Raw genomic sequence first — 20164 nt, 5'->3', positions numbered from 1 at the left:
GATGTAAAAACATTTGCCATGCAAATGGAAGTGTAAATGTTGTTACCTTAGCTTTCTTTTCATCGTACAAGACAGACTTTAACAAGAGACAAAAGGACAAGGGAATATAACAATCGCCAATACCTATACACAACATAGAAGTACCTAAATACATAAAGCAAATATTAACAGACATAAAGGGAAAAAATTGACAGTAATACAAAAATAGTAAGAGACTTTAACACTCCACTTACATCCATGTAGAGATCATCCAGAGAGAAATCAACAAGGAAACAGTGGCTCTGAATGACACGTGGATCAGAGGGATCTAACAGACATATTCGGAACATTTGGCCCCAAGACAGTGGACTACACATTCTTTTCAAGTGCACATGGAACATTCCCCAGGACAGATGACATATTAGTCCACAAATCTCAATAAATTAAAAAAACTGAAATCATATTATGCAGTTTTTCCAAACACAACAGTATGAAACTAACAATCAACTACAAGCAAAAATCTGAAAAAAAAAAAAAAAAAACCAAAAAAAACAACCAAATATATGGAGACTAAATAACATACTTAACAATGAATGGGTCAATCAAGTAATCAATGAGGAAATCTCAAAATAGATGGAGACAAATGAAAATGAAAACACAATTGTCCAAAATCTTTGGGATGCAGCAAAAGCTGTTCTAAGAGGGAAGATTATAGCAATATAGTCTTACATCAAGAAACCAGAAAAATCTCAAATAAATAACCTAACCTTACATCTGAAGAAACTAGGAAAAAAAAAAAAAAGCCCAAAGACGGTAAAAGGAAGGAAATAATAAAGATTACAGCAGAAATAAGTGAAATAGAGACTGAAAAAAAAAAAAAAAAAAAAAAACAACAACAACCCAATAGAACAGATTAATGACACCAGGAGCTGGTTCTTTCAAAAGGTAAACAAAATTGATAAACCTTTAGCCGGACTCACCAAGAAAAAAGGGAAGACTCTAAATAAATAAAGCCAGAAATGAAGGAGAAAAAACCACACAAAGGATTATAAGAGAATACTATGAAAAATTATATACCAACAAATGGGCAACCTACAAGAAATGGATAAATTCCTAGGAATATGTAATATTCTAAAACTGAATGAGAAAGAAGAAATAGAAAATTTGAACACTGATTACTTGCAATGAAATCGAATCAGTGATCAAAAACTCCCAAAAAAACAGAAGTCCAGGACCAGACAGCTTCACAGGTGAATTCTACCAAACATTTAAAGAAGAGTTAATACCTATTCTTCTCAAACAATTCCAAAAAATAGAACAGGAAGGAAAGCTTCCAAATTCATTCTATGAGACCAGGGTTACCCATATACCAAAACCAGATAAAGTCACTACCAAAAAACAAAAACAAAAACAAAAACTAAAACAAAAACAAACAAAAAAAAAAGAGAGAGAGAGAGAAAACTATAGGCAAATATGTCTGCAAAACATAGATATAAAAATCCTCAACAAAATATTAGCAAACCAAATCTAACAACACGTTAAAAAAATCATACACCATGATCAAATGGGGTTTATTCCAGGGATGTAAGAGTGGCTCAATATCTACAATCAACACTGATAAATCACATTAACAAGAGAAAGGATAAAAACTGTATGATAATTTCAGTAGAAGCAGAAAAAGCACTTGACAAAATACAACATCCATTCATTAGTAAAAACTCAACAAAATGTGTTTAGAGGGAACATATCTCAACATAATAAAGGCCATATACCCAAAACCCACAGCTATATTCAACAGTGAAAAACTGAGAGCTTTTCCTCTAACATTAGGAACAAGACAAGAGTATTCATTCTCACCACTTTTATTCAACATAGTATTGGGAGTCTTAGTCACAGCAAACAGAGAAGAAAAAGAAATAAAAAGCATCCAAAATAAGGAAGAAGTAAAACTGCCACTATTTGCAGATGACATGATACTATCAATAGGAAACCCTAAAGAGTCCACCAAAAAACTATGATAACTGATACATGAACTCAGTAAAGTTTCAGGATACAAAATTAATATACAGAAAACCGTTGCTTTTCTACACACTAATAATGGAAGTAGCAGAAAGAAATGAAGAAAACAATCTCATTTACAATTACACCAGAAGTCATAAAATACCTAGGAATAAATTTAAACAAGGAGGCAAAAGACTCATACTCTGAAAGCTATAAGATACTGATAAAAGTAACTGAAGATGACACAAACAAATGGAAAGATAGTCCAAGCTCATAGATTGGAAGAATTAATGTTGTTAAAATATTCATATTACCCAAAGCAACCTGCAGATTCAATGCAATCCCTATCAAAATACCAACATTTTTTCAGAGAACTAGAACAAATAATATACTAAAATGTACTTATATGGAACCACAAAAGAGCTCTATTTGCCAAAGCAATCTTGAGAAAGCTGGAGGTATCACAATCCCAAATTTCAAGATATATTACAAAGCTGTAGTAATCAAAACAATATGGTACCAGTACAAAAAGTGACATAAAGATCAACTGGAACAGGACAGAGCTCCTAGAAATAAACCCATGCTTATATAGTCAGTTAATTTACAATAAAAGAGGCAAGTTCATACAATAGGGAAAAGACAGCCTCTCCAACAAATGGTGCTAGGAAACTGGACAGCTACATGCAAAATAATGAAACTGGGCCACTTTCTTACATCATACAGAAAAATAAGTTCAAAATGGATTGAAGACCTAAATTTAAGACCTGAAACTGTAAAACTCCTAGAAGAAAACATAGGCAATAATTTCTTTGAAATTGGCCACAGAAACATTTTTCTAGATATGTCCCCTCAGGCAAGGGAAACAAAAGGAAAATTAAACTTTTGGGACTACGCCAAAATAAAAATCTTGTGCAAAGCAAAGGAAATCATCAACAAAATGAAAAGGCAACCTACTGAATGTAAGAAGATACTTGCAAATAATATACCCGATAAGGGGTTAATATCCAAAGTACTACATAAAGAACTTACATACTTCAATACCATAAAAACAACAAGGCAATTAAAAATGGGACCTCAATAGACATTTTTCCAAGGAAGACATCCAGATGGCCAACAGACACATGAAAAGATGCTCAACATCCCTTATCATCAGAGAAATGCAAATCAAAACTACAATGAGATCATCACCTCACACCAGTCAGAATGGCTGAAATAAAAAATACAAGAAATAACAAGTGTTGACAAGATGTGGAGCAAAAGGAACCTTCCTGCACCTTTGGTGGGAATGCAAATTGGTGCAGCCACTGTGGAAAACAGTATGGAGGTTCCTCAAAAAATTAAAAATAGAGTTACCATATGATCCAGGAATTCCACTACTGGGTATTTTTTATCCAAAGAAAATGAAAACACTATGCACTCCTATGTTTAGTGCTACATTATTTACAATAGCCAAGATATGAAAGCAGCCCAAGTGTCTACTGATAGATGGATAGAGATGTAACATACATATATATGACATCTTATACATATATATATATATATATATATATATATATATATATATATATAATGTAATATTACTCAGCCAAAAAAAAGAATGACATCTTGCCATTTGTAATGATATAGAAAGACCCTAGGGATTATAATGCCAAGTGAAACAAGTCACTCAGAGAAACACAAATACTACATGATTTCACTCATATGTGGAATTTAAGAAACAGAACAAAGGAACAGCTCCCTCCACCACCCCCAATCAAGAAAAAAAAAAAAGAGAGAAAAGAGAGACAATCCAAAAAACAGAGTCTTTTTTTTTTTTAATTTTTTTATTAGTTTTCTTTATTTTTGAGAGGCAGAGAGAGACAGAGCATGAGTGGGGGAGGGGCAGAGAGAGGGGCAGAGAGAGGGAGACACAGAATCTGAAACAGGGTCCAGGCTCTGAGCTGTCAGCACAGAGCCGGACGTGGGGCTTGAACTCACAGACCGTGAGATCATGACCTGAGCCGAAGTCAGACGCTAACCGACTGCACCAGCCAGGTGCCCAAAACAGACTCTTAAATAAAGAGAACTAGGGGTGCCTGGGTGGCTCAGTCAGTCGAGTGTCTGACTTCAGCTCAGGTCATGATATCGCAGTTCATGGGTTTGAGCCCCGCACAGGGCTCTGTGCTGACAGCTCAGAGCCTGGAGCCTGCTTCGGGTTCTGTGTCTCCATCTCTCTCTGCCCCTCCCTCCCTCTCTCTTTCTCTCTCTCTCAAAAATAAATAAATGTAAAAAAATTTTAAATAAATAAAGGGAACTAGTGGTTGCTAGATGGAGGTGGCTGGGAGGAGGGTTGGAAAAAAGGGGATCAAGAGTACACTTATCTTGATGAGCACTGAGTAATGTATAGAATTGTTTTCTTTTTAGTTTATTTATTTTGAGAGAGAGAGATAGCACACAAGTGGGGGAGAGGCAGAGAGAAAGGGAGAGAATCCCAAGCAGGCTCCCTGTATAGAATTATTTAATCATTATACTGTACATTTTTCAATAAAAAACATAATATTGCATTCTCTGGTAAACTGTTTCCAGTTATTTGCTGCCTTTACTCTAAGATTACACATTCCTATGTGATGTGCATTCTTCCTGGTATGTTCTTCCCCTTACTGATGTTCGTTTTGGTCACACTACTTTGGTAAGTAGAAGTGACTAATGAATGCAACCTCTGAGAAGAAGCTTTAAAAGTTATAACAGCATTTGGCCATCTCTTTGCCCTATGCCAAAAGTCTGGGATGTCCTAGGTAAGAGTCTCAGGATAAAGAGAACACAGAGCGGGGTCATAGCCAACCTTCAAAGGACATGCCTTTGTTTTTGTAAGTCAGAGACTTTGGGATTGCTTTTTCTACAGCATAACCTAGCAAAAACTGAGTAACACGGATTTAAAACCTACAAAAGTTCAGGGTGCCTGGGTGGCTCGGCTGGTTAAGCGTCCAAATCTTGTTTTTGGCTCAGGTCACGATGTCATGGTGAGATCGAGACCCACATCTGTGCTAAGCGTGGAGCCTGCTTGGGATTCTCTCTCTCTGTCCCTCCCTGCTTGTGAATGCGCACTCTCTTCCACTCAAAACGAATAAACGTTAAAAAAAATACCTACAAAAGCTCAATTTATTCCTATTTCTTTCTATTAGAGAGGAATAAGGAATGATTCCAAAAGTCCTCCCAAATCTTTACATACAAATGAAGCCTCATTTGCCTATACAACTTCAACATAACAAGTTTCAACTTAAATTCTGCTTATAAATCCCAAATATTACTTATTTATAAATCATATATATGTGTTTATACATGATAAACGCACTGAAATAGAAAATTTTAAATAATTGGGTAAAATCAAAATATATGGCATGAAAATATTTTTTAACAGTATGGAAACTTTTTATTCTGGCTGATTTGTGAATGAATATGTTTACTTAAAAAATAACACCGTAACACTTTGCATTCAACCATTCAAAGATCAGACTCCTGGATTCAGTTTATTTGGTTACTTGGTTTAAATGGATATCATAGCTAGAGAAGATAATTTACAAAGACATGGAGATCCAAAATGAATCAGCCCATCTTAGGCTGTGCTTACTAAATCCTGATACCATCAATTTTATTTACCGATTCTAAAATGAAGATGTAATAGTATTTGCTTTAATCAGTCAACATCTCACCTGCTCTCACTACATCAGCCTTTTAATGATTCTCCTTCCATCCATTTTTGCCCTCCTCTCTCCCTCCAATCATTCTCTAGTCAGCAGTCAGGATGATCTTTCTGAAATACAAATCTGATTGTGTCATTCCACTGCTTCAAACTATTCAGTGGCTCCCTAATGCTCTTAAGAGAGAATTCAATGTATAATTTGGATAATACAAACTTACTCAAGACTTAGGTTCAAATCCCAACTTCCTATGCAATGTGAGCATCCTCACAAAGCTGCAGATTCCTCCTCAGAAAAATGGAGACACTACCTCTTAAAAGTTGTTATGGGGATTACATAATTCAATATAAAGAAGGCCCTAAGTCTTCCAAACAATGACACTGTTCCTTTCATGAGAGCAATGCTACTTCTATCAATGCTACTTCATGGCATTAGGTCCCTGAACTTCCCAAGATGTCATTCTAAAATTCTTCTTCTTCTTCTTCTTGTTCTAATAATAATAATAATAATAATAATAATAATAATAATTCTAAGTCACTAATCAAATAAAGTAGTCACCAGATTTTCCTTAAATGATTTATCTTGGTTTCCCCCCACACTCTTATGAACATATCTTCATTTCATTTTGAAGGAAGCCACCTAACATTCAGACTACATTTACTGCCAAATAGAACATTAGGCTCCTAGTATGCAGCTCTTAGTATGTGACACATACCAACAAACAATAACTGTGTAAACTATTGGTTAAAGAAGCCAGTACCTGCATGGCCATAGGTCCTTGGGGCATCTGAGAGCTGTAACTCATCCCTATCATGCCCTGCATATTAGGCTGCACGACAGAGACCATAGGAAATCCTTGTTGCTGCATTGGCATCAGTCCTGCTGAAAAACATAAGGGCATCATTAAAGTCAATATATTTTACAGTCTATTTCCCAAAAACTGTAAGTACATAAACAACTTGTTACTTGGAAAGCAGCAGTTTAGTGGAAAAGCACAGGCCGTGAAGTGGGACAGACTTGAATATGAATTCCAACTCCATTAGTTAATTACTTAGCTATGAGATCTTAGGCAAGTTACAAAACTTCATCTGTAAAGCGAAGATAACAGAATTTTTGTGCATATTAAAAAAACTAATATATGACCTAATTGTGACATTTGGCCTTCAAGATGGGCTCCAGCAATCTCTGCCCTTTCGTATTCATACCTTTTGTAATTCCCTCCCTCATTGAATAGGGCTCACCAGTATAACCAATAGGGTATGGTGGAAATGACAGTGTGTAACTTCCAAGGCTAGTTCTTTTTTTTTTTTTTTTTTTTTAATTTTTTTTTTTCAACGTTTATTTATTTTTGGGACAGAGAGAGACAGAGCATGAATGGGGGAGGGGCAGAGAGAGAGGGAGACACAGAATCAGAAACAGGCTCCAGGCTCTGAGCCATCAGCCCAGAGCCTGACGCGGGGCTCGAACTCACGGACCGCGAGATCGTGACCTGGCTGAAGTCGGAGGCTTAACCGACTGCGCCACACAGGCGCCCCGCCAAGGCTAGTTCTTAAAAGCCAATGTATCTTCCTTCTTGCTCTGAGGAAAGCTACTGCCACATCATAAGAATACTCAAGGGGAGCCTGGGTAGCTCAGTTGGTTGAGTGTCCGACTTCGGCTCGGGTCATGATCTCACAGTTGACGAGTTCGAGCCCCGTGTCGGGCTCTGTGCTGACAGCTCAGAGCCTGGAGGCTGCTTCTGATTCTGTGTCTCCCTTTCTCTCTGCCTCTCCCCGCTCATGGTCTGTCTCAAAAATAAAGATAGGGGCGCCTGGGTGGCTCAGTCGGTTAGGCAGCCGACTTCGGCTCAGGTCATGATCTCGCAGTCCGTGAGTTCTAGCCCCGTGTCGGGCTCTGTGCTGACAGCTCAGAGCCTGGAGCCTGCTTCATATTCTGTGTCTCCCTCTCTCTGACGCTCCCCCGTTCATGCTCTGTCTTTCCCTGTCTCAAAAATAAATAAACGTTAAAAAAAAAAAATTTAAAAATAAAGATAAACATTAAAAAAAAAAAAAAAAAGAATACTCAAGCAGTCCTACAGAGAATCCATGTGGCATGGAACTGAAACCTCTTGCCAAAAGGCAGCACAATTTGTCATCCATGAGAGTAAGCCATCCTGGAAACAGACGACCCAGCCCTAACAAACCTTAAGATGCCCACAGCCCTAGTTGACATCTTTACTGCAATCTCTCTGGCCCTGAGCCAAAACCACCCAAGTGAAGCCATTTCCAGATACCTGATCTGCAGACACAGTGTCAAATAATAAAATGGATTTTTTAAAAAAAGTTTTGGGGTATTTTTTACACAGCAGCATATAACTAATACAATAACACATATACTAAATAGCATGAACTCTGGATGCCAACTAGAAATGTCACTTGGTACCTCTGGGACTTTGAGTAACTTGCTTAACTTCTATGCCTCAGTTTCTCATCTGTATAACTGTTTAATACCTAATATGCTTGAAGGAATGATCTTCCTCTTGTCTTTCCTTATATGAATAGTTAATATAACATTTACCACAAATAACCATCAGCATGACAATTAAATGATGCAATGGCAGGAAAATGATCATGAGGATAGTATCTCCCAAATTTTTTCAATTTAGTATTCCCAAGAGGGGAGGAGACTGAAGAAACATCCCTTTGGGAATTTAATAAATACTAAGTGCCTACTATATTTTAGGCACAGTTCTAGAGAGCCTGTATTCAACTGTGAATAAAATAAAATCCCAGGGTGCCTGAGTGGCTCAGTTAGTTAAGCATCTGGCTCTTGATTTCAGCTCAGGTCATGATCTTATGGTTCTGAAATTGAGCCCCATGTCAGGCTCTGAGCTCACAATGCGGAGCCTGCTTGGGATTTTCTCTCTCTCTCTCTCTCTCTCTCTCTCTCTCTCTTTCTTGAAATAAACAGATAAGCTTAAAAAACAAAACTTCCTACCCGTGCCGAACACAAATTTCAATCCAATTTTGCATTTTATTACATCTATGTTGGTTCTAACTAGTTAAAAAAAAATTAAAGGTCTGAGAAAGTAACCATGCTTATCTTGTGGGTTCTGTGTACCTTAAAGGTTACTTATTCACAGTTTAATTTTAGAAGCATGAACATCCACATTTGTAAGTAACAGAAGTATTGGCATTCACTTATTCATTCAATCATTTATTCAAATATTTGAGGGCCTACTCCTTGTCAGGCATCATTCTAGGGACATGGCAGTGAACAAGTTCCAAGAGGTTCTTACCCTCATGGAACTTACATGTTTTCCCTTTTGCCTCTTTGGACCTACAGTCTTATTCATTTGAATTATTGTTATTTAATTCTTGAATGGGTAATTTAGGTATTTGGTACAACGTTTAAAAGCATAAAAGTATGCACAGTGAAAACTCTGGTCTCTCTCGTCTCCTGTTCACCTACGCGTGATCTTTTGGCGACTCTTCCTGTCAGCTTCTCGTATATGCTTTGAGAAACAATCCATGCATAATTTAAAGTCTTCTAATGACTGAAAAGTCTACTCTAACATACTTCATAAAAAGAAAAAATCTCAAAACAATTCCAAAAGAAAAAATATCAGGCAATCTTTGGGGCTCTCTTCTTGCTCTACATACAGAGTCTTACTTTAAAGTTTATAAAAATGCAAAATCTTGAGCCATGAAAATGAATAACTGTAATGCTTTCCTAAAGAACAAAAGATCTCAAACTATTCTATCCAAATCTGGGACATATCTAATTACAGATAGCTTAAATAATGCATAAATGTGAGCACAATGAAAGGAATACAACTGACTCCTGGAAAAATTTACCTGAAACTCAACCTCCATCACTGATTACAAACGGAGACAAAGTCAGTATGAGGCACTGACCACCTGCTACTGAGCCACTCGTTATCCTTCATCTCTATTGGTGATCTGGGAGTCTCTGTTTCTCCAGCAATTCTACCATAAGCAATCAACATTGACTTTGTGAGAAGGGCCAGCTTTCAGAAGCAGACTGGTATGTGTCGGGGGTACAGTGAAGAGGGTGTGAGCAGAAAGAAGAGAAGGGCAGACATATTCTTTCTTCGACACTGTGTCCCAGTCGCACAGTACCATGAGTCAAGATTAGATCAGTTCACTATGGTTTCCCTGAAGACACAGCTAGAACTGACTTTGGTGGGGCCTTGTCTGAAACAGAGAGAAGGAATATACCCACTAAAGAAATTGAAGAGAATAAAACTGAGACTTAAAATAATTTATACTGAATCAGAATATGTGATCTCTTATATACATAAGACCGAATTCATACAGAGAAAACACGGTAGTATCAAACAATTAAAGAGGTTCTTTTATCCACTCAACAAACATCCACAGAGCCCCTATAATTTTCTGTCAGCATACCGGGTGCTGTAGATACCGACTAGCATAAGGCAGACATAGCCTCTGCCCTATGGAGCTAACAATCTAGAATTAGACAATTTTTGAGAAATTTCAAGCATAGCTGGCATACGGGTTCAAGACTATAGGAAAATTTTACTCTATTTCGCAGCAATAGGACTTCTTTATCCGATTAGTTCCCAAGTTCAGAAACATAACAGTGAAAAATAAAAAGTTTAAAATTTCAGCTTTCACATACCTTGTGGGGGTCTTATTCCACCTGCAACCGGAAACATGAAGCTAAAAACAGAAGAAAAACATATCAGGATCTTCTATGTGCAAAGATTTCAAACAAAACATGTAATTCTTTATATACACAAAAGAATTGTGGACAGGGTCCTGCCATTTGTTCTGTAGTACGATACTTAACTACCTGATATCAACACAGATCAAACATCCACAGGATGCATGACGGCAGGCATGTCAGTGCAGGGAGAAAAGTTGTGAACTAGAAAACAAGACGTTGAAACTAGTCTTGGTCTGTCACTATGTGACTTCCTTGGATTCCAATTTCTCCATCCATAAATTGAGAAGGTTGGATTATATTCAATTTGGCGAACATTTACTGAGTAACTACTACATGAGGGAACTGAATTAGTGCACAGTCTTGTTGAAGGCATGCACGCAAGCTACTAACTGCAGCGTCAAATAAAGTATGCTAAGTGCTATGAGAGGCCCCAAATACTAATAGAGATGAAAAGAAAAAGATTAATTTGATGGGTTATATCTCGGGGACTTTTGTGAAGTTATCTTTTAAACTGAACCTTGAAGAGAGTCATACTATATAATTTGAGCAAAAGCTCTGAGGCCAGAGCTTTGTGTTTAGAGATTTAGGATTGAATATAAGATACAGGATTAGAGAGGCAAGCAGACAGTAGAGGACCTTTAAGCTGTTTGATTTTACTTTGAATATTGTATGAAGTCAGAGATTATTAATTGTGGTACAGCACACATGACAAAATTTTACCATTTTAACCATTTTTAAGTGTATAGTGTGTACCATTAAGTACACTCACAATGTTGTACGACCATCACCATGATCCATTTCAAGAATGTTTTCATTATCCCTAACAAAGACATACCAATTAAACAAGAACTCGCGATCACTCCCTCCCCCAACCCCTGGTAGCTACCACTTTTTGTTTCTATGAATTTGCTATTCTAGCTACCTCACACTAAGTGAAATCATACGATACTTTTATACTTCATAGCTAGCTTATTTCACTTAGCATAATATTTTCAAGGTGCATCCATGTTGTAGCAGGTATTAGCATTTCATTCCTTTTTATGGATGAATAACAAATACTCCATTGTGTGTACATACCACCTTTTGCTTATCCATTCATCTGCTGATGGACACTTGGGTTGTTTCCACCTTTCGGCTGTTGTAAATAATGCTATGAACATTAGTATACAAGTATCTGTGTAAGTCCCTCTTTCAATTATTTTGGGCATATACCTAGGAGTAGAATTGCTGGGTCATATAGTAATTCTGTGTTTATTCTCTGAGAAACTGCCAAACTGTTTTCCACAACAGCTGCACCATTTTACATTCTCACCAGCAATGCATGGGGTTCCAATTTCTCCACATCCTCACCAACACTAGTTACTTTGTTTTTGTTTGTTTGATAATGGTTATGCTAAGGGGTATGAAGTATTACCTCATGATATGGATCTGCATTTCCCTGATGTGAGAGGTTCTAAGCAGGAGAGTGAAATGATCAGAAATGTAGTTTAGGTTTTTCTAGAAACACTGTAAGGCAGAGCTTTGAAGCAAAAAGAATCAGCAAAGAAACTAGCACAATAATTTTTTTTAAGTTTACTCTGGGAGAACCTATTTGAGAGAATGTGCATGTGAGCAGGGGAGGAGCAGAGAGAGAGGGAGAGAGAGAATCCCAAGCAGGTTCCATGCTGTCAGTGCAGAGCCCAGAGTGGGGCTCAATCTCACAGACCATGGGATCATGCATGACCTGTGAGACCAAGAGTCACTCGCTCAACCAACTGAGCCACCCAGGCACCCTCTACCACAATAATCTTAATAAGAGATGAAAAGAGCTATAACCAGAATAGTGATACTGGAAAAGAGGCGGTGAATGAAAGCTATTCAAAAGGAAGAATGAAGAGGACCTGGCAATTGGCAGAATGGGGAAAAGCAGTGAAGCAGCAGAAAGAGCTGAAGACATTGCTGAGATTCTGAGCCTGAGCAAATGGCAAGGATGGTAATACTGTTTCCTAAAAGAAGGAACCCTTGAGTAGGTTTGGGGAGAAGGGCAGTAGATGTGCATCCCTGAGGAGCGATCTAGCAGGCAATCAGAAAAGTAACTCAAGCTCAGGAGAAGAGTCCAGATCAATCTAGCTAGGCTCTTTTATTTTAACATTTATTTATTTGAGAGAGAGAGAGAGAGAGAGAGAGAGAGAGAGAGAGACAGAACATGAGCAGGGGAGGGGTAGAGAGAAAGGGAGACACTGAATCTGAAGCAGCCTCCAGGTTCTGAGCTGTCAGTACAGAGCCCAACGCAGGGCGGGGCTTGAACCCACGGACCTCGAAATCATGACCTGAGCTGAAGTCCGACGCTTAACAGACTGAGCCACCCAGGGGCCCATGGCTAGGCTCTTTTAAATAAAGGTTAAAAAAAAAAATTAAGCTCTGGTTGTGAATGAAATAGCCAAGGGAATGTGCATATATAGGGAGACGACAACAACGAGCAACTTGGAGAATTCTTATGGTGAAACTGAGTAGAGAATGGTCATTGAGAACCAAGGGACTTGGTTATAACTGCAAGTTATAACTAAGGAAGAACCATATTTCAGGAAGAAGGAAGTAGTCACCAGTATTTAATGCTGTAGAAAAGCTGCTCAGAATGAGGATTAACAAAAAAAGATCACTGCTTCCGAAAATGCCGATCTTTGAGTAAACAGTTTTAAGAGGAGGAGAAACTCTTGGATCTGTAGGGAGAAAGGTTTAGGATACAAAAGATATGCTTAGACACAGCCTGGCAGCAAAAGGGATCTGCTTTGAAAAGGAAGAGGGACTTCTTTCTTTGAGAATGGAGGGAAAGAAAATGGAACAATTCAAGGAAGAAAACATCTGAGTGGGAAAGATTCTTAATCTGGGAGTCAAGGATCTGAAGGGGGTTTCAGGCAATCTTTAGAATCTAGTGAAAGCTAGAGATTATTTGCCAAATTTATGTGTCCTTGCATTTTTCTAGTGTGTAATACCCCCCCTTCCCAGGAAAAAGGCTAAAAACCAAACTTTACAGTCTTTTGGCTCTAACATATTTTTAATTAAAAAAAAAAAAAAGTTGTCAGGTGGTTTACCAAGTTCTAGTTGGACATCTATCTGACTATATGTTATTTATAGCTTTGAAGAGGATCTGAACTGTTAGCAAATTCTACTGCTGACAAGCAGGCCTGCACCCAAAGAGAGGACTTTTCTGTACTGCACACAAGATGTATTAGCTAAGTAATTTGTTAACTGGATAGAATGTGTAAACTGCAAGTTGAAATTCAGTAGTATCGTGTTTTTTTTTTAAAGGTACTCACATACACTAAGATTTATAAACTTAGAAACAATGCATTTAGATAATCAACTTGTCAAGACTTTTCCAAATCTTAAAGATTTACAATTACCAGTATGTCTTAGTGGCTAAGTAAAAACTGGAAACTGAAGTTACATTTTTTTCCAGTTCAGCCATAAATTAACTGTAAAGCTCCATGCAAACCCCTTCACCACCCTGTCCTGTTCCCCCTCTGTCAAATGAGGACACAGAACTGCAAGTCTGCCAAGGTTCCAACTAAGACAATCCAATAGGCAAGAATAAATGTACACACATAAAGGTTACCTTGAAAACACAAACAAAAACTGAATGAAGAACATTACTGACAAACATGATTTGCTCCAGTAATTATTTAGCAACCCAAACTCCTTAGTGACCTATGTACCATTCGTATGATTCTCTGGAATGTTTAGACTAACAGCAACGTGCTTCAAGAGTGGTTGGACAAGCAGCTAAGACACTGATAAGAAAACATAAGTTTGGAAAAAAAAAAAAAGCCAAAACCAACCAAACAAAAGCCCCCCAAAACTGGGCAGCAAGATGACCAACAATTTATTTTCAAAGGTAAAACCCACTATTTTTACTGATAGCCTAGCACGAAAGCAGAACTGATGTCTACTTGCCACATGCGTACCTCACTCATTCCCCCTTTCAGTTACCTTTGCTACTAACCTGCACTTCTCAGGCATGGACTCCAGCAACACTTCCTCAAGGATCTCCCTACCTCCAGAGTCTACAAGATACAGCTCATATAGCAGAGGTGAGGCGCATCTCCCTAAAGGACCATTTGATGAGGCTATTCCTGGGGTTAAAACTAGGTAATGATTCCCCCTTATATGGAATTTCCTTAGTTTATATCCAAGGCCCCCTCCTGTTTCAGCACAATTTTTTTTCAGTTTTATCTCATAAATCTCATCTCCCACTTAGTGTCACAATCCATCTGGCCTATGTGCTATTCCCCTTGCGTTCAGTAGGCCTTCACATCTCCTATGACAATCCCTTGACCACTTCCTCTTCCTCCAACTGAGGCCCAGATAAAATAGTCCTTTGCTTTCAATGTGTCTTGAATCCACAAATATTTATACAATGTTTTCTTTTTTTTAAAAAAAAATTTTAATGCTTATTTTTGAGAGAGACAGAGACAGAGCATGAACGGGGAAGGGTCAGAGAGAGGGAGACACAGAATCCGAAGCAGGCTCCAGGCTGTCAGCACAGAGCCCGACACCGGGCTCCAACTTACGGACCATGAGATCATGACCTGAGCCAGAGTCGGACGCTTAACCGACTGAGCCACCCAGGCGCCCCTAGAATGTTTTCTATGTTAGAATGTGCCAGAAGCAGTGGAAGAGAAAGTGGAAGAGAAAAAGATGAGGAAGCCCTTAAGGAGTTTATAAAAGAGCAGGAAAAAAATAGACAAATGATAATATCCCAGAAGGATACAGACTAATCAAGATCTTTCAACAATTTTTTCTCTGTTGTAGTTGTCTTAAAAATTTTTTTTTTCTACTTCACATCTCTTGGGTAAATTTTGCCCTTTTTATGTAACTCTACCATTTATTTTAAAGTAGCCCAATCAGGATACCTACCAAAAGTAGGCTAACATTAATAAAGCTGGAAAATGCCACTGCTTTTTGTTTAGTCTCTCAGAATAGAAACAAGTATCTAAGAAAAATGGTACCTTACAGCTTCTGGATTTTCTCCACTAAAAGCTAAGAAACGATGCCTGGCTCTTCCCTTAGAAATATACTTAGGCTACCATAATGTTAAAAACCATACTATCCTTTCTTTATTCAGCATACAGCTTTTCAGCCCCAGAAAGTTTCCAATACATGTAACGCTCACCACACATTTTTCGAGGCAAGGATCATTTTAACTCCTTTTCCTTCTCATATATATCCTCTAGTTTTAGAAGGCAGATGTTACTCTAAACAAATTTTATAGATGAAAGAAATTTTAAAATCAATCATTCTAACTTCTATCACAACTCAGGCCACACTTATTTTTGAAAATGTGTGTTCATGGACTGGTGACATTAAAATACTGTAAACTAAGGAGAATGATCCACTCAACTTTCTGCACCTAAGGTCTTCCCCACCCACCCAAAACAGAAACGAAACCAAACAACCAAAAGAAAACCCCTGGGCCTAAAATACCAAATTCTTTTAAGTTTATATTTTTCCCAGAACTTCGTGGTATGATTAATCATATACTTGATCAAATTAATGCCACTTGAGAACATTTTAGAAACTGTCATCACATATAGAAAAGACATTATTACACATGTGTCTTCTGCAGCCAAAACCTGACTTATATCAAGTATTCATAAAAGACTGCGATGAAACAGCGTAAATTAGAAAAACAGTTTTAAATCTAAAGTGAAAGATGTGTAGAGGAAACGGAAAATGGGGCTGCACACAGGTGGTTTATTCAACAGCCACCGCTTTTTCCTAGCCTATATATAAACACCTGCAGGAGGTGATAATTTTAAAGACTACACTTCAGTAGTGTTTGTGACTCCAAAATTAAAACACTGCCTATCAAAAAACTAACACTTTGTTTTCCAAAAATAATTTAGGATGCTGAAGATAAAGCGCTAATTTTATCTTCAAATGTGTATGCACTATGTGTTGGCTAACAAAACAAACTCAGCCTAGGTCATTATACAAGTGGGGTGAAAACTTCCCAGAACAAAATTATTTCCTTCAGTGATGAACTTGTCAAGTTGCAAACGTTCTTCTCCTTTATCATTCTGGACATGAGAACCACAGGCAATTACTTATATGGCAGAGGGCAGATTTGTTTAAGGTCTAAGTAAAAGCCTGGAAGCTTTGTTTTAATAACTGCGTAACTGCTGTTTAATAGTGATTTGATTTTAATAAGGAGACAAGACTTAAGAGTTACGTCTACACGAGCCCATTCAAACGTCTTCAGATTTTCCTGCTGTTTGTCGTGTGTTAAGGAGATAAAAAGGACAGAACATTCTAAAAGGGGGTGGGGGGGGGGTGGGAAGACGAATAGTACACACACCTCTTGCAAACAGCTATTCAGCTTTGTGACCAGATCTTTCCCTTTGTGACCAGAGCCTTCCCGACTCTATCCCTGCTCAAGCCCGGCAAGCCCTGGGAAAGGGAAGTCTGGTCGTTCGGAGCGAGGCGTCGGGGTTGCTGCTCTCCCCAGCCTGGCTGGGTGCCAGCTCAGCCAAGCGGACCCTCACCTCCTGCTCCTCCTCCTCTTCTCCTCCCCGCACTGGGACGCTCTCGCTCACTGCTCGGCCCCAGCACCAGTGCCCCTGAGCCTGGGAAACAGGACACGGATGTCGGGCTCCTCCACCCACTCGGCCTAGATCCCCGGGGGACCCCTTTCTCCCGTAGCCCAGTGCCAAAGGAAAAAGGGGTCGAAGCGGGCGAAAACCGTCATAACCTCCAAACAGTCCTCGCCCCTGCGGAGCCAGCCCTGGGACCCGACTCGGCTCTTCACACCCACCTGCCTGCCCCGGCGGCCCCCGCGCCGGCTCCCGCGGCGCCGCCGCCCCCAGCTCCCGTTCCCGGCCGCAGCGCCATCTTTCTCCGGGCCCGCCGTCGCCACCTTACAAGCAGCTGTCAGCTGAAGACAGCCACTTCCGGGGCAAAAGCCAGCCCCACCAAGCCGCGAACTCGGCGACGGGGCGGGGCCTGCGCCCACGTGATCCTCCGCGCCCCAGAGGCGGAGGCAGGGGCGGCGGCCGCGCGCTCTCGCCCCGTGACTCAACAGCCCCCCGGGGTCCTCCACGTGTGTTTCTAGTGCCGAGGCTGTCTGGGCGGCTCGGGTAGCTGATTCATTGCCTGGCAAGGCTCTCTGCAGGGCCCGGCTGGCGGCCCAGCGGTAAAGCACTGGCGTTCCTCAGTTTGAAAAAGCACCTTGTTGGTTAGTGAAGAGAAGATCGAATCCTGCTTTGAAAACTGCAATGATGAGTGCACGGGTATTCCTTTATGATTTTTACCCGTAAAGAATAGATGGATCCTGGACGCTCCTTTGATAGCTTCACAGCGCTGATGAGTGATCATCTCTCTCCCCCAGAACCCGGCAGCTTCCATTTGGTACCCACCCCAGAAGATGCAGGTATTTAAATTTTAACTTAGTAAAGCAGCCTAACGCACATAAACCCAACCCACGTATAAACCTCCAACGTGCTTGTGTTTGGTTCTGCCACCAAGCCACCCAAAATCCGCTTTCCCTGTACTTGCAAGCAGGGCAAAACAACGGTGTTTGGAAAGCAGGTCATCATTATTCTGAACCCAATTGGGCATATTTTTACTTTTATTTTTTTCCCCTGTGCGAACTACTGTGAGTAAAATACAAAAGTCCAGTGTAAACTTTTTCAAGTCTTAAAGCAGTTTGCTTATTAGCAAGTAGTGGATTAATTATAACTGGCTTTATCTTTCACTCCTGCCTCAGGTGTTTTACAAGGAAACCACTTTTTTTTTAAGGTTTATTTTTGAGAGAGAGCACGCGCACACGCGGAGCTAGGGAGGGTCAGCGGGAGGAAGACAGAGGATCTGAAGCGAGATCTGCTCACTAAGCAGAGAGCCCGATGCCAGTCTGGAACATACGAACTGTGAGATCATGACCTGAATGTAAGACGGATGCTTAACTAAGCCACCCAGGTACCCCCAGGGAAACCATTTATAATAGTTATCCTTTATTGGGCACAAATCATTGGTGGGGAGCCTTACTGCATTTTTTCAAATCCTCAGTGGCCCTAAGAGTTAGTATTGGAATTTTACAGATGAGAAAACCAAGGTTAAAAGAAGTTGTAATTTGTCCAGGTCATAGAGCTGCAAAGCAGCAGCACCAGGATTCAAGCCCACGTTTCACATAAAAGTCCTTGCTCATTTCACTAGACCAGCTATTTGTTATCACCTGTTCTCTTTTCATAACTAATTTCATTCCTCTTTAGGTGAAACTGAAATTTGTGTAGCATATAGTTCCAAATGACATAAATATGCTAAATTCAGTATGAATCCATTGACAAACCAAGTTGATACAAGTTGACGTCGCCACTGTTATTTAAGGACGGGTAGTTACACAGAAGAAAATAGTAAAAAAAAAAAAAAAAGGAAATAAAGTCAAATGAAGGGACTATATGAAGGATCAAGATGTGATCTCTTGTTTCTGCCTGGATACCTTGTTCTCCTTTGCCTGTGGATTCCTACATCTGCTAGACTAAGCACAGGATGTCAGCCTTCCGTGACATGTTAGATGCCAATCCTCCCTTGCTTCAGCACCTTGGCTTTACGTCTAACACAACATTTGCCACACTATTTGTTCCCTTACTTTATAGCCACTGCTACACTCTAAGGGCACACACTGTGTTATTAAGCTTTGTATTCCTCACCAAATATGTTTGTTTAAGGAATATTTGGCAGGAGTTTGTAACATATCAGGCACAGAGCTGGGTCCTTCCAATGTTGAGACATAGTTGGTATTACCCCCATTTCATACATGAAAAAAACAGAAGCTCTGAGAAATTAAAGAACCTATTCAAAGTCACACAGCTGGCAAAGAGGTGGCACCATCACAACTACCTCCAGGATATATAGTGTCAAGGATATGTTTGCAAGAACAGAGAAAAATCACATGCTTGTAAGTTATTTTTTTGCACCTTATAGCAAATGGTCTCCATTTACATAAATTCTGAAGGTGAACAATTTGTCTCATTTAAAATACTCAAGTTGGAATCTACCTGCTGACAATAAAGGAAATTATTAAGTGTAATTCAAATGCTACTAAGCTAAGATTATTTAAATTATAGTACTGTAGTAGTACTGATAATAACTAGCAATCTTCTCAGATGCCACTCTAAGTACTTCACATGTATGGAGTTGATTTTTTATTCCAGCTGTACAAAACTAGCAACTAAGAAAAATCTGCTAAGAGTGAATAGTCTCCATCACTATATAACCTTAATTCTTTAGCTTTGGCAGAGACCTGTTTACTAAATGGATACAGGGCCATAAAACCTCAGGAAAGACAAGCTGTAAAAGAATGCAGCCACAGGTATATCAAGTAACAGGAACATTCTTCCTTATCAGGATAAAGTGTTTATCAGTTTTCGAGCAAAGTAATCTTGAATGGAAAGAGACAGGAAAGGGCATGATTAAGTGATAGAAAATGGAAGAAAGAAAGGGAGAGGCTGACCATAATCTCGCAGTTGCAACACTATGACAAGTAAGGTATAAGCTATCTTACCAATGAGGTAGAAGGATATTTAAGAGACCAAAGAATTTAAAATCCTAGGGAACTTGAATAATCAGCCACAGAAGAGGCTGTATGTTGTGGCTCATGCCACAAAAGGCCATCAACAAAGTAAGAAATAGTAAAATAAAGAGAGCAGTAGATGGTTTAATCTTGGTAGACAGCCTGTGCTGCTTCTTGTCTAGCACCCTCCCCTCCTCAAAAAGTGAGGGTGGAATGGGTGGTGGTGGTAGAAAGGGGCATTCAGTCTCAAGGCTTTACTTTTTTTTTT

At 39.3% G+C, this 20164-nt stretch overlaps 1 protein-coding gene across 17 annotated transcripts in view; it reads right to left on the bottom strand.

Moving 5' to 3' along the window:
* Positions 1–17299, bottom strand: part of SYNRG (synergin gamma) — an 86512-nt gene extending 69213 nt beyond the window's left edge. For 13 of the 17 annotated variants that reach the window (XM_006940101.5, XM_006940103.5, XM_006940106.5 and 10 more), the window contains exons 1-3: positions 17143–17299; positions 10302–10342; positions 6418–6539 (exon numbers count right to left, since the gene is read on the bottom strand). In XM_006940101.5, the coding sequence (XP_006940163.2) occupies positions 6418–6539; positions 10302–10342; positions 17143–17219 (240 nt within the window). In that variant the 5' untranslated portion in view covers positions 17220–17299. The remainder of the gene's footprint in view (positions 1–6417; positions 6540–10301; positions 10343–17142) is intronic. The other 4 variants (XM_006940102.5, XM_006940105.5, XM_006940110.5 and 1 more) reach the window with 2 other exon arrangements.
* Positions 17300–20164: the final 2865 nt, after the last annotated feature.

Source organism: Felis catus, chromosome E1 (assembly GCF_018350175.1).
Source record: "Felis catus isolate Fca126 chromosome E1, F.catus_Fca126_mat1.0, whole genome shotgun sequence".
NCBI classification, from domain to species: domain Eukaryota; kingdom Metazoa; phylum Chordata; class Mammalia; order Carnivora; family Felidae; genus Felis; species Felis catus.
This window is presented reverse-complemented; position numbering and strand designations above follow the sequence as displayed.